This window comes from Hipposideros armiger, unplaced genomic scaffold, assembly GCF_001890085.2.
Source record: "Hipposideros armiger isolate ML-2016 unplaced genomic scaffold, ASM189008v1 scaffold_174, whole genome shotgun sequence".
In the NCBI taxonomy this organism is placed as follows: domain Eukaryota; kingdom Metazoa; phylum Chordata; class Mammalia; order Chiroptera; family Hipposideridae; genus Hipposideros; species Hipposideros armiger.
Window position 1 is genome coordinate 2,753,018 of NW_017731524.1, and position 16,125 is coordinate 2,769,142.

General features: G+C 37.5%; 1 protein-coding gene across 7 annotated transcripts in view; it reads right to left on the bottom strand.

Annotated features, from left to right (window-relative positions):
* Window positions 1–16,125, bottom strand: part of KLF12 (KLF transcription factor 12) — a 529,300-nt gene that overhangs the window by 106,706 nt on the left and 406,469 nt on the right. For all 7 annotated transcript variants that reach the window (XM_019652141.1, XM_019652137.1, XM_019652140.1 and 4 more), the window contains one exon: window positions 8,299–8,434. In XM_019652141.1, the coding sequence (XP_019507686.1) occupies window positions 8,299–8,434 (136 nt within the window). The remainder of the gene's footprint in view (window positions 1–8,298; window positions 8,435–16,125) is intronic.

Genomic DNA, 16,125 nt, shown 5'->3' on the forward strand with positions numbered 1-16,125 from the left:
TCATTTCCATTGGATGCATGTAAGTAAATGTGTTTATTGAGATTCAAGTGTGTGGTAAAGTGTTATAAAGTAAAGGCAAATTATGGTACAACAGCTATAACTCATGAAGAATAAGAAGAAGAGAGAATGTCTAGCAGTGGTTCTCAACCTGTGGGTCGTGACCCCTTTGGGGGTCAAACGACCCTTTCACAGGGGTTGCCTAAGACCATCGGAAAACAAAAAGATATTTACATTACGATTCATAACAGTAGCAAAATTACAGTTATAGAGTAGCAAAGAAAATAATTTTATGGTTGGGGGTCACCACAGCATGAGGAACTATATTAAGGGGTCGCGGCACTAGGAAGGTTGAGAACCGCTGGTCTAGAGCCTTTGACTAAAAATAGAAGAGATTATATCCTGGTGAATTGAGTTAATTGCAACTATATTACAGTATGGATTTTTATCATGTGTACTCTCTTGGACTATATTAATAAATGCAATAGTGATGAATAGTTCTGGGAACTTGTAGCAAAACATTAATATTTCAACATTATTACTGAGTATCTATGTCAACACACATCAACAATGCATGAGAAATGACTGCCTTCTACTCACTAGTTGCCCCCATTAAGAATATATACATATGTATGAAAATTAAATGTGTACGTAAGTGCAATAGGTAGGCCATACAGCAAGAAAGAAGGTACATGAAGATCACACATGGAAAAGTATGTCAAGCAATTGAACCAAATAAATACTTATAATCAGTTTACAGTATACCGTATGACCACAGGAAATACAGTTATATTCAAAATCATGAGTTATCTTAGAAATTACTAATTTTTTTAAACATAATCTCAAATTATTGGCCAAACTTGATTATACTTTTCTTTTTAAAGAGATCAACACTGCCCATCAAGCAGATAAAAGGGACTGTGCATGGGTGTATAGTCTCCAACTTGCTACTGAATACCCAGGGACTGAGTTATTCAGTGACCACATTTTTTTTTTTTAATTGGGAAACATCCATGGTCACTGGTTACACATTGCTTTCATGCTACAATGGCATAGTTAACTCTTTTAGAGAGGGCACAGCTCACAGTGGCCCATGCAGGGATCGAACCGGCAACACTGGTGTTATCAGCAGGACGCTCTAATCAACTGAGCTAACCAGTCAGCCCCAGTGATCACAATTTTTAATTTTTCCTTTTTGGCTTGGAAGACTGTTGGGCTGATGAAGGCTAAGTATACACTTTAGGTTTTATCTGCATTCATTCACAGTCATCAGCAGTCTTTCCTGACTTCCTTCAAAAGAAGAGCAACCTAAAGGTGTTAAAGGGCCCTGGCAGGAGAGTGAAGCTCTTGGATTTACCCATTAGTAGCTCCCACATCAGCCATGATAGTCACCACGAGAGAGCTAGACCTCCGTCTAAAGGTCTGAGTCAAAGGTGTTTCTCTGGTAAGACATGAAGTGGGAATTTGAGGGTGTCCCAAACATGTTAAGCTTAAAAGATATAGTTTCTTTTAATAAGACAAGAATCTGGGAAGGATTTAAGAACAAAAGCTGAAAATCATTTGACATACTGAGCTCTGGGCACAATCAACTCAGTTGAGTTTATTCTAATCAGCAGATAAGGGAAGAGACGTTACCCAAATACTCTCAGATCTTTAAGTCAAGGGATACAAAAGAAGATGGCCCCGTACCATTTCAACCCTTCGACAAAATTTTCCTTTTAAAGGCTAACAGAATGGTTCTAAAAGGGAAGCTCTTTTTTGGCTTTGGAAATGTTAGTGTGTGTGTTTATACTGAAACACACTTGAAAATGCATTTTCTCGAGCAATAATTGCTTTTAATGAAATAACAGTGAAGTTGGTATGAAGAACACTCTATTATGTTTGTATTTCCTCACATTTCAATATAAACCTTCATTTTGCTATGTAATTGTAAGAGAATTGCATCTATATTAGAGTAAGTGTCTTTGTGTCCATGTGTGCTTTCTAGGGTGAACTGCATGTATCTGTAAAAAGACGGCCTTGTAATAAAGCCCTTCGGTATAATTTATATATGTTTTTATAATTTCCCTGCTGGTATAAATGTTGTATATTTGAAAAAGTTAACTAAGGTATTACATAGAAGACTTGCTTAACTTTTCAAAGTTGAATCACAATCAGTGAATTTTAGGAAGGATTAATAATGGCTAAGCTTACATAAAATACTAGATTTAAGTAACTTCATATTGGCCAACACCAGGGTTTATTCTATGAAAGTCACTGTTTTGAATTAAGAATTAATGTTTAACATTCCCAAATTATATTTTAAGTGCTTGATATAATTTGTAAAAATGTTTATTTTTGAGTTTCCTTTAAATTTAAAATAAGGCTTCTATTTAAAATGTCAGAAAAAGCTGCTGTGTTTTATAGAAGTGAAATACCTTTTAAAAATAATTTTTGAGAAGGCATTTGACAGAATTGTTTCCTCTTAAATCAGATTATATATTTAAAGTAACAATGAGCTTAAAGATCACAAAATCTGAAATTATTTCATAAAAGTTGTATCCTGACTTTTCAAGACTCAAAAAGCATTGCTTGTTTTAGATAGTTACAATTTAGAGATTTTAAGACCACAGAATAAAAACAGAAGCTGCCTTCATAAGGGAATATGGGTTTACAGAGCAACAAACTTGGATTTGAATATGAGCTCTGCCAATTACCAGTTATAGGATCTCTGGAGACAGAGTAAACCCGAAGCTCGTTTTTTTTATCTGTTGGATAAAAACTGGATCATAGGGCAAATTAAATGAAAACTACATGAGTTTTCATAGAATCTGCCCCAAAGTAGGCTCTGAGTAACAGTTCTTTTGTTTTCTCTTTCCTCCTCATCTCTAGTACTGTTCTCTACTGCAATTTAAAATACATAAACACAATCATACATGAGGAAATTGCAAGAAATAAGAGTGGTGGTTAAGAAGTTTAGAAGAAAAATGAAGGAAAAAAAAACAAAAACAACCCCCCAAGATTTCTGACCTTCTTTGATCATTAAATGTAATTTTCTAAAATAAGAACCATGATAACTGAACTAGCAATAAGGTTTGAAGAAAGCAATAGGTTATCTAACTTGCTACCATATCTGTTCTTTTGAAGAACATTTAAGTGAAAATGTACTAAAGGTAAAATTCTCTATCTCCAGAAATTCATAAATTGTTTTTCTTTCAGAAAGCCACTGCATATGAGCAATATACAGTTGACTCTTGAACAATGTGGGGGTTGGAGGCGCTGACTCTTGTGTGCTCAAAAATCCGTGTGTAAATTTTGACTCCCCCAAAACTTGACTACTAACAGCCTACTGTTGACGGGAAGCCTTACCGATCCCACATAGTCAGTTAACACGTTTTATATGTTATATGTGTTATAAACTGTATTCCTACAATAAAGTAAGCTAGAAAAAATGTTATTAAGAAAATCATAAGGAAGAGAAAATACATTTATAGTACTTATTGAAAGAAATTGATGTACAAGTGAACCCAAGCAGTTTAAACCTGTGTTGTTCAAGGGTCAGCAGTAATTAAAACAGGGGGAAGAAGACAGTGAAGTGTTGCATTAGCTTCAATGTAATCGACAATGAACCATTTAAAGGAATCATTTTAACAGATGCGAATATCAGCGATGCGAGTCAAAGCAAAAAGTGACTAACGCTACTAATTTATGTTGTTTGTTACCCTCTGAGAGTTATAATCAAAATCAGAGAGCAGATTACTCAGATATGTTGTGAGTTAAATACCATTGGTGCCCTCATCAATTCTGAAAGGACACTGGGAAACACAGGTTCACATCCTTAACATCTTCATCTGCTTTCCCCCCTCCCCTTACCCTTTCCCCTTCACTCTTCCTGAAAGTATTGTATCTAGAGCCTTATTCTTCTGGTTTAAGGCTTGTTCCTGGTTAAATAGAAATTTCTCTGAGGAGGGCTGTCTTTCATATATCATGATTCATTTACACTTTAACTTGAAGGAAGTTGATTATTCTACTCACACCAACAAATGAGGATTATGAATGTTTGGAATTAGAAAAAAAAGAAGAAAAAGAGGTACAGAAATTAGAGGCTCTGGCTAACAAAGCCAGACTTTACCTATTTAAAAAATATGATTGTTTTGCCTAGAGTTAGAGTTAATTATAATAATTGGCTCTAATCATGTGCCTGTACCTCTTTTTCACAAACATTTATTTCATAATTATGTTTTTCAGGTTGTTAAAGGTAATGACCCTATTTTACCATCAGGGGTGGAAAAAACAAAAAAAAAACAAAAACAGACCAAGAGAAAACAGATGTTCTATGAATGGCTGGAAGTTGGCTTTGTCAGAATTACTGAATACATGGTGTCTGACCAGGACAGTCTCTATATTGGGGGCGTCAAAAGAATGTATACACATGACTTGTATTCATCTTCTGTTATCAGTATATATTGAGTATTACTATTTTAATACCGTTTTTTCCTTCCTTAAAATATGTATACATTGTTTTGGCACCCTCTGTACAACGAAATAAGAAAAGGGGAGAGCCCGTCTGTGGGCCTCTCTGTGGCCAGTTCTTCCAATTTATCTGAATTCACTGATGCTGAGCTGATAAATGGGAAATCAAGTGAAAATGAAAATGCTTGAAATGATCAGTCCTAGTGGCCTCATTATATAAATCTATATAAATCGAGGTGACCTCAGGTTGCTGCTCTAGCCACCAAGCAATGTTCTTTTTCATGGAATGGTAGGAATATGTGACTATTTGAGGGGACAGGGGATGCAATTTTGACTAACAACTTCTGCCATTTCAAATCAAAGGAAACATTTCTTAAACTGAAGGTTTAATACAAGTTCATTTTAAAAACCAGTAAATACATATCAGATATTAAGAAAACATTTATTAGCATATTAAGTTTTATGCTTTACAAATATGACAATGTTAATAAAATAAGCACCATTTTAAAAATCCAAACTATAATGATTATTGCACGAGGCAAGGCTACGAATCGGAATGGGAAAGGAGAGCTTCGGCTGGAGATAGGTGGCCTGTGGATTAGCATCTTGATCTAAGGGCTGGCCTAGAGCAAGGCAGTGTCATCCCTCTCTAGTGTCAAGCCTCCTTAACATCCTCCTTTCTCATCTTCCCCCTTCTCTTCCTTAACACTCCACTACGGGCCAATGAAATGAGGCCAGCCTTTAAACTCCTCCTAAACCATGGCTCCTTTTGTCATTAACTGAAATGACAAAAGTACACTGGTTGCCCAGGTCTTTTAAAAGGTGCTACTTCTACTGTAGATAAGCCTTTGATTTCATCACCTCTTTCTTTACCTGCAAACATTCTTCTCAACCTAATTCTCTTAGGAAAGTTCTGCAAAGGCAGAAAATCGACGTCTTTCGAAATCCTCTCATCTTCACCATGCCAACCAAGCTCATGTTTTATCCTTTTATTATTCAATTTTTTTGTTTGTATACTAGAGGTTTTTTTTTCTGTTTGACAGCTTAGGAGTTCACACAAGGCATCAAGATCCAAAGGCAAATAGAAAAAGAGGAAAGATAAATTAATAATGAAACAGAGATATGCATTAAAGAATAGGAGAGCAGAAAGACTTGTTCACAGTTGTGAACGTTGAAAGTTACTTTGGGTAAACTTAGGCACAGTTTTTATTTTCTAATTGTCTAACAAGGATTACATATTTATTTGTCCCAGCATAAAACTTTTCTCAATATATTATTGTAAATTTTGAAATACACCTGTATTTAAGAGGTCTCTACAGAACATTCTTTTTGCTCCATCTACTAGTAATTTTGCACTCTGCAGTGTTTACACACATAGTCCATCTTGAATGATGGTTAATTAACTATTGATGGGTCCTGGCATGCTAGGGCCTCCCAGGTGACAGCTCAGTATTCTTTACTAATCGTTTAATGAAAACACTTACATGAATAATGAATCTGGCATTTCCCTAGGTACACATGCAACTTTTGTAATAGTAACAAAGACAGGCATATGCACAGCTACACAAAATATTGTGGCTTTAAAGAGTTTTCACAAAGCAAATCAGAGAGGTTATGGTTGACAATGAAGGCTCTGGTTTCTGAGGTTATTAAAAGTTTCACATTAATATGTATTATATTATAAGCATATAATATTATAAGCACATAATATTAAAAGCACCAAACATAGTTATGTTGAAGAAGTTAATACCATTACTTGCTATATAAGCCCCAAATAGAGTGAGTATAATTTAGATTTTAGTAATCACAGTTCAAAACTTGAAAGTTTGAATTAAAAGAAACACATCTCTAAAGTCTCTCTACACACATATATCTAATCTGTCTCTCCCTCTCTCTATATAGATATCTATCTATATATATATATATATGCAACGAAAAACAGAAAAAATACGTCATGACTTTTCCAACCCAATATATATATATATATATACACATATATATATAGTTTTTCTGCATTATAGCTATCTATCATCTATCTAACATCTATCTATCTATCTATCTATCTATCTATCTATCTATCATCTATCTCTCTATCTAGATATAATGCAGAAAAACAATGTGATTGGAATGTCTATGAAACTCTATTTATCTCACTATTAAAGCTTGTCATTATTTAGTCTGATTTTACAAGGGAGAACACAGAATCCTTGACCTTAAGTTTCAGCTCATACAAGTCCATGATCACGCGGCTGATCACTGAACTAGCGATGAGGTGACTTGGCATGCTACCATTTTAAATATGATTTCAGCAACCCCTCTGATTCAATGCCTACCCTGGTTCAAGTTAACATTTGCTTTAGAGAAATTAACTTCCTACAACCAGTTATTTCAACAAATCTGAAAAAAAAATGTTTTTATAAACTGTTCAAGTAGAAGAATATTATTGGGAACAGATACTACAGGCATTCGCAGAAAAACATCGGTTTTTGGAGTGAGAAGTACCAAACTTTGTCTTGTTATCCTTTATGATATGACTTTGGACAAGTCCTTTAACTTCCCTGACCCTTGGTATCTTCATTTGTACAATGAGTAATGAAACTTGCAACATTTGTCTTTTTTAGTTGTCATATACGTATGCCCCACACTATCGCTATTCCCACTACCACTAATTATAATGCTACTCCCACCATAAAAGTCCATGTGCTCAAACTTCATGATTTGCTTTTAATGCCTCGCAACTGCATCACACCCTCACACAGCCAAGTATTCTGATTTTCTTACTACAGATGAAGAAACACCTCAGAGTAGTTAAATAACTTGCCAAGTCACACAGCTATTAAGAGCTTGAATATCAATTTGAATCCAGATCTGATCCCAAATTTCATTTTAGGTTTCCTGGTTAGGAAACCTACTATATCCTGGTTTCCTCTAATATATCATATATATTTGTGTGTATACACATATACATCAATATATAATACATGTTACAGAGAGATATATTGCTCATTTTACACACACACACATATATGCTTTAAATTTTAAAATGTTATACTTTAATAAAAATGTTTTTTATTTCAAGGCTTAATGCATGGAACAGAGTAGGTATTCAATTCAATATTTGGGAAAAGAAATACACGGGAAACAACTAAGATCATTTTGAGTAAACTGTTAATTAATGTGTGTGTCAGCAATAACAGTGCCTATTTAAATCCTCCTCTTCTTCAAGATTATGTTATTAAAAATTGTTCTAGAGAAAAAATATGGTTGGATCAGCCATAGGTTTAAGACTAAATACAGAACTGACAATGACAGAAACACAGCTATTTTCAATAAACAAGGGCTGAGATCTAAACCTATGGTCCAGATAAAAGGAGAGAGAAAAGATCCTTTCAAAAACTACATGATTCTGATTTTTCCACATATTATCTTCAAACTTGAAATTTCCAAAAATCATATAATGTACTTTCCTGTCAAAACAAGATAATAATACTTGCTATATTTTATTTCTCTTGACTGTTGTATATGAATAATAACAATGATGATGATAATTGGATAGTGACATTCAAAACGAACCATTTTTTTTTCTCCAGAGTTGAGGAGAAGGGGCAGGAGGTATCAGAAGAGAGGCACAGAAGTCTTATTTCTAATTAGAACACATTTTCAGCTACGTAAAACACTCCAGGCTTCCTCCTAATCTCCCGAAGAACATAAGGCTGAATGGAAAGATGCTGACACGTGTGCCAGCTCAGGGCTAGGATGACATATCTGGGGAACAGGAGATGCTGCTGTTTCCATTATCCATTGAACACCTTGGCAATTCTTATTTCATCCTGAGAATGTGATACTTACTCTTGTACTGCTCTGGCTATGGAAAGGGCCGTAGATCCAGTTTCATTAACGCTATCTAAGGTCACATTTGGCAGGTCATCATCATCACTGTCACTTTTACTTTGTCTGGGAGATAGGCCTCGGGGGTCCATTTGTGCTGGGAAAAAAAGGCATATATATGAATTAAAATTAGTGTGCAGACAGTTAACCTTGTCCTGGACCAACATCAAGCATGGAAGGTCTCCTCTGTGTATATCACACACATGGAATTGTCTAGAAATCCCAGGAATTAGTGAAAGTGACGTATGCTATGTACTGAGAGCTCACTGACTCTTTCCTCATGTTCATCTGATTTACAAAACCTCCATCAACTCTCAGTAGTTTCAGGGCATGATGACAGAGCAACTCTAAAATCCATGACGTTACCAACTGCCGAGTGGTCAGAAGCTGATTGGGTAGCTCATGAGCTACGGGTGGACACTCGGGCTTCTCCTTGGTCCTGCTGCCAGGGTCCTGGCCATTTTACTGCTCTTGCTTACAACCCTCGTCATAAGCTTAAGAAGAACACGGTTCACAAGACTCAAAAGATTTAGGTATTTTTCATAATTCAGTGAATGATTATCATGTTGTTCATTATTGCTGTAAGTGGAAATCTGAATATAGAAAAATGACAGAAGTAGTAGCATGTTAATTATGTGTTTTTATGTGCTGACAAGTACTCTTCGTCTCCATCCTGATTTCATTTTTCATAAAAGGCATTTCCAGATATGATCCTCCTCCCACTGTAAACTTGGCCAAAGCAAGAGATAGCCTAATGATCTGCCCCTTGTTGACCAGACCATCAGATCCTTTCAAATAAGAATTACAGTCAGCACTTTGTATGTTAACGTACATTTTTAAAAGTTACATTTCATTTCCACCTCCTCTTCTCTATGAACAGCTTTAGGCCACTGCTGAGGATTTCCAACAGTCCTCACCTCAAGCAAAAATACACATGCCTTCTAAATGAAAAGTACTCTAAAAAGCTGCACATTGTTAAAACGCATGACTTCCACCCCAGCCAGCTCCAACACATCGCTGCTCCTCAAACCTGCCCACATGACATTTCTAAAACCACCACTGCTTGCAAAGGAAAGCAAATTCACTTACAATCATGGTTACAATGATATCCAGGTACATTTACAATTTAATTTTTTTCTCAAATATATATATATATATATGTGTGTGTGTGTGTGTGTATATATATATATATATATATATATATATATATATTTTTTTTTTTTGGCTTACTGTGCATCATGCATTAGGTAGAATTTCAGGGAAATCCTGGTATTTCACCATTTTTTTTTTTTTATCCACAAAGACACAACTTCTTATGATTCTACCTCACATTTACAATATGCATAGAAAAACTGTACCAGAAAAGTTCAACATATTTGTAACTGAACTTGGTTAGGAAGAAACTTGTATCTGTTGAGCCTAATGCATTCGTGTATCTGCCATACATTCTGCCTGTAAGTATAAACATAATGTACTTTGACCAGTGAAAGTGCTTGATAATAGTAGTTTAAATTAAAGGGAAAATAACTCAAATAACCTAAATCAGTTATCCTCAAACAAGGGCAAATTTGCCCCCCAAGGGACATTTGGCAATGTCGGAGACATTCGGATTTGTCACAACTTGGGGGAGTGAGATGTTACTGGCATCAGAAGCCAATGATACTCCTAACACGTCCTACAATACATAGGACAGTCAGTCCCCCATGACAAAAGTTAACCAGTCTAAAATGTCACTAGTGCCAGGTTGAGAAACTCCAATCTAGAGATTTAAGAGTCTGGATATAGAGAAGTATTACATTGTGTGACTTTCCATTGCATAACTATGTTCTGGTTTCAGTCACTAGCAAAGAAATTAAATCATATATTGGATTATCCATATTTTCTGGCCCTCAAATAAAACAATCCACTGTCATAAGACTCAGCTCTCGCCAATTCCTCAAATACAGCAATCACTTCTTTAAATGCCAGAAATTATGTAATGATCCTCATTAAAGAGTTTTTGAACGTTTTCTTTGTACCACACATAGAAGGGCAAAAAGACTATTTTCCATCTGACCTCTAGAGAAGACTTCCTAGAGAGGGGTGTTGGAGAAGCTCTTCGTAGAAGAAAGGAACCAGTTCCACAACCATCTGATAATAGAGAGCTACTTAAGCATTCAGTCACTCCAAAGGCACATATTGCTGCACAGAAACCGGCTTGGGCTAACTTATGTTAAACAGAATGTAAGGGAGAGATATTGAGCAGCTCACAGAAGGTAAAGAAGAACCACCAGCACTCATGTAGGACAGGACACAGGGGTGATACAGACATTTCAACCAGGAATTCATATATGGTTTCTTTTGGGCAATCCTGTTATAGAATGATTCATTTAACAATCATTCATAACTATTCAAATTCAGCCAAGAACATGAGCAACAGATCTATCTAGGCTTCCAAATCACACATTGTGTGGTGTTACATATGCCTGTAAATGTCAACAATTTAACATTTAAAGTTGTTGAAACATCATGCACTACTAAGACTCCTATGCCAAGATACCAAATTAACAAATAGCTAAAGAAAAGGGAATCCTCTGGTGGTCCCACTGTGCCCAAGACAGAAAGAGCTCTCATAGGTAAGTGATGCACCTCAAGGAAGATGCAGGCAGTCAACCAATAAGCAATCTGACTCTGAAAGTTAAAGTCTAGCTGTTCGAAAGACTCCAAATACTGGTGTGGGAGAGTCGATAATCTAAATTATGTTATGTTTATATCTCAATGAAAGTTTAAAATATGTTAAATATGACATCTTTTTTGATGTACTTTTCAGGAACAGTATAATTGTGGATTTCTTTCCAATATTTTCAATCAATATTATGAAATACATCTGCTACCATCATGCTGAGAAACTCCTTTTACCCATACTTTCAGCCAAGCTAAGGAAGTAATTAGAAAGGCTTTTAAAAATCTGCATTGCTGATTAGGTCAGGTGATTAGCTTATCTACATACCTGCATAATACCACTTTTTTATTAAATGTGGAATGGGGACAACTTACCCTAGTTAAACTCCATCAGTCTTTGAGTTTTTCAGCTCATTCTCTGGAGTGCCCATTCAGAGAAAATGGAAAAGTGACATGGACATCAGAACCCAACGCATATCTACCTCCCAAAGTAAGGGAGCAACAGATGATATACAAGCATTTGAAAGGAATTTATATTTGAGATTCTGTTCCTCTTAAATGAAAAAGGGATTACACAGATTTGCTGGTGGAGGTGTCACTCCTCTGAGTTGGAAATATTGTGGAACACTGTGTAAGCTGCATTCTGTGTGACAAAATCCCTGGGGAGATAACTGCAGAACTCCAACACCTGAAGTGGAACCTATTTACTCTGACTTCCAAATACCCATTTATGGTACACTGCTATTGTAAAGATCACCCCCATAAATAATGTCTCTGGATGTTTTGGGAACCTAGCCACCATGGGAAGAAGTCCAGGAAAGCCTAAGAGACATGCTGCTCAGCTAGCAACTAACCCCAAATGATGTAAGTGATTGTTTTTAGACTGACTGGCCACTTTCCAGTCACCAGATAACTATAGACATGAGTGACTAGCATGAGAGACCACATGAGATCTCCCATCCCAAATTTTTGATTTACAGAATGGTGAGCAAATATTTTAATCTACTAGAGATCTGGTCAAGATAGAGGAGTAGGTAAATGCTATGCATACTTCCTCTCACGACCATATCAAAATTACAACTAAACTACAGAACAACCATCAATGAGAATAGCCTGAAGTCTAGCTGAACTGAAGCCCTACAACTAAGGAAATACAGAGGAAGCCACCTCAAGACTGGCAGGAGGGGCAGAGATACAGAATGGGCTGGTCCCACACCCATGTATGACCACTAAGAATTGGAAGGGATAACTCCATTGCGGACAGACACCCCCCTAGAGGAGCGAGGGGGCTCAGCCCCACACCAGGCTTCCCAGTCCAGGGTTTCGGAGTCAGGCAGAGAAGTTCCCATAACTTCTGGCTGTGAAAACCAGTGGAGATTGTGGCTGAGTGAGCCAGAGGGAGGCTGCACTCCCAAAAACTCCTCTTAAAGGGCCCATGCACCGACTCACTCGCTGATGGACTCACTCAGTCTGAGCTCCAGTGCTGGGACAGCAGCTCAAAAGGTACCAGGGACATACAGGGGGGAATTTAATTGTCTGGCTTTAGGGTGATGGGTAGAGAGGAGAAGCTGGTGGAAGACACTGTTTTTTTGTTGAGCCCTCCCCGCTCCCAGAGTGCAGATGCAGGTGGCCATCATGTCTGAGGCTCCATCAACCTGGCTAACACCATTCCTTTGCTCTGATTCCCTGACACCCTGCCCCACCCAACTTGCGGGCCCCCTAAAGGCACTTCCAGTGGCTTTTTTGTATAAATGGCTTGTCTTGGCTCATACTGCAGAAATTCCTAAATTTATCAAAGGTTCACAAAACCCCAAAAAGCAGCAGCTGGCTTCAGCATGTCCTGTACTTCTGGCTGAGCAGCCCTAGCCCTAGGAACAACCGGCCTTGGTTCGTGGCATGGCCTCTCTAGGTACCTCCAAGCCTAGTGTGGGTGGTGGCCATCTGTGGATTGCTTTGTAGCTCATGTCAGGTTGCCCCAGGCAGGACACAGGCTGCAGCTGAACTTGGCCTGCAGTAGGTCTCCTGCCTGGAGGCCCCAGGGCTGGTACACCTGGTGGCCAGCTTCTGACTAAGGTAGAGCATCACTCAGCCACCTCTGGGAACAACATATCAAAAGGGCAGACCAGGCAGGTATCAGAGCCCTGCTAAAGCGAATCCTGCTCTATAAGGTCAGCCCCTGCACAATAGCTCCTCCACTGTAGTCATGGCCAGTATTCGCAACCAAACAGCCTGAGGGTCAATTCCTCCCACTGATGTGCCAATGGCAACCAAGGCTCAACTACAACAAGATGGCACACACAACCCACACAATGGACACACCTGGAGCACGTGGCTCAGGTGACTAGGAAGACTGCACCACTGAGCCCCACAGGACACCTACTACACATAAGGCCACTCTACTAAGACCAGGGGGGCATAGCAGCCCTACCTAATACATAGAAACAAACACAGGGAGGCAACCAAAATAGGGAGACCAAGAAACATGTCCCAAATGGAAGAACAGAACAAAACTCCAGAAAAAAGAGCTAAACAAAATGGAGACAAGCAATCTATCAGACACAGAGTTCAAAACACTGGTTATAAGGATGCTCATGATCTCAGGGAGAACTTCAACAAAGAGATAGGAAACATAAAAATGGGGATAGAAAACATAAAAAAGAACTTGTCAGAAATAAAGAATAACTGAAATGAAAAATACTTTAGAGGGAATCTAACAGATTAGATGAAGCAGAACATTGAATCAGTGATTTAGAAGATAAGGTAGCAGAAAACACCCAATGAGAACAGCAAAAAAGAAAAAAGAATTCAAAAAACTGAGGAGAGTTTAAGGGGCTTCTGGGGCAACATTAAGTATACCAACATTTGCATCATAGGAGTACCAGAAGGAGAAGGGAGAGAGCAAGGAATTGAAAACCTATTTGAAAAAATTATGACAGAAGGCTTCCCTAATATGGCAAAGGAAATAAATATATAAGCCCAGGAAGTGCAGAGAGTCCAAAACGAGATGAACCCAAAGAAGACCACATGAAGACAAAGCATAATTAAAACGTCAAAGGTTAAAGACAAAAAAAGAATGTTAAAAGCAGCAAGAGAAAAGCAGATAGTCACATACAAGGGAGCTCCCATACGACTATCAGCTGATTTCTCAACAGGAACTTTACAGACCAGAAGAAATTGGTAGGAAATATTCAAAGTGATGAAAAGCAAGGACCTAAAACCAAGGTTTCTCTACCCAGCAAAGCTATCATTTAGAATTGAAGAACAGATAAAGAGCCTTCCAGACAAAAAAAAGCTAAAGGATTTCATCAACACCAAACCAGAAGTATAAGAAATCTTAGAGGAACTTCTTTAACATGAAAAATAATAATAATAAAAAATATGATAAAATGGCAATAACTACATACCTATAAAATTACTTTCCATGTAAATGGATTAAAAGCTTCAATCAAAAGATAGAGTGGCTCAATGGATAAGAAAATAAGATCCCTACATATGTGCCTACAACAGACTCACTTCAGATTGAAAGACACACACAGACTGAAAGTAAAGGGATGGAAAAAGCTATTTCATGAATATGAAACAAACAAACAAACAAATAAAGCTGGGGTAGCAATACTCATTCCAGACAAAATAGACTTTAAAACAAAGACTATAACAAGAGACAAAGAAAAACCCAGTAAATCCCACTTCTGGGCATTTATCCAAAGAAACCCAAAATGGTACTTCGAGGGGACATGTGCATCATTATGTTCCTTGCAGCACTGTTTACAATGGCCAAGATGTGGAGACAGCCTGGGTGTCTGTTGATGGATGAATGAATAAAGAGGAGGTGGTACATACATACAATGCCATATTGCTCGGCGACGGAAGGGAATAGGTTCTTGCCACCTGTGGAGGCATGGATGGACCTGGAGGATACTGTGTTGAGTGGAGTGAGAGACAGAGGAAGACAGATGCAATGTGATGTCACTTACATGTGGAACTTGAAGAACAAAATAAACAAACAAACAAAACAGAAACAAACTCATAGATACTGAGAACATTTTGTTGGTTGCGAGGCAGGAGGGGGTTTAGGGGTGGAGGAAAAAGGGGAAGGGATTAAGAAGCAAAAATTGGTTATGACAAAGTAGTCATGGGGATTTAGGGTATAGCATAATTTAGGGATTAAGGAATATAGTCAATAACATTGTAATAACTACGTATGGTGTCAGATAGGTACTAGATTTGTTGGGGTGATAGATGGAAGGGAGTTGGGGGGCAGGGTGAAAAAGGTGAAAGCATTAAGAAGTACAAATTGGCAGTTACAAAACAGTCATGGGATGTAAAGTAAAGCACAGGGAATATAGTCAGTGATATGGTAATAGCTATATATAGTGCCAAGTGGGTACTAGATAGTCAGGGGGATCACATCTTAAATTATATAAATGTCTAACCACTATGCTGTACACCTGAAATTAATATAAAATAATACTGAATGTCAACTGTAATTGAAAAAGTGAAAAAAAAAAGAAGATGGGGGAAGGCGAAGGGGAATAAGTATAAAATAAATAAGTAATGGGGGTGGAATGTACAGCATAAGGAATATAGTCAATAATATTGTGATAGCGTGGTACGGTGTCAGACGGTTGCTGGACTTATCGTGGTGATCACTTCTTTAGGTATATAAATGTTGAATAACTATGGGGTATACCTGAAACTAATATTATACTGAATGTTGCTATATTTTAACAACAATCTTTAAAAAATATTTAACCTACTAAATTTGGAGATGATTTGTTACGCAGCAATACAGAATCAATGCACCATGTTACTCTCTTCGCTCCTTCAAGAAATTTCCAGGCAGTGACGTGGACAAACTGCTGCTACAGTTTCACTCAGCCTATCACATTCCTCTCTGTTCTCCTCCTAAAAGGCAGGCTGGACTTGGTGGTTGCCCACATTTAAGTGGGCTATTAATATAAAAAGGAAAATACAAGCCACATATGATAGTCTACATGATTTCCTACTCAATCCAAAGTTTGCCAAATGTATTTACAGGTACTTGGGCTTTAGAAGCATCTCCCTGGATCCTGGACTGTGCTTCAGGCAGGCTTCCGATGGAAGGGACCATTGGTTGGCATTACTGCT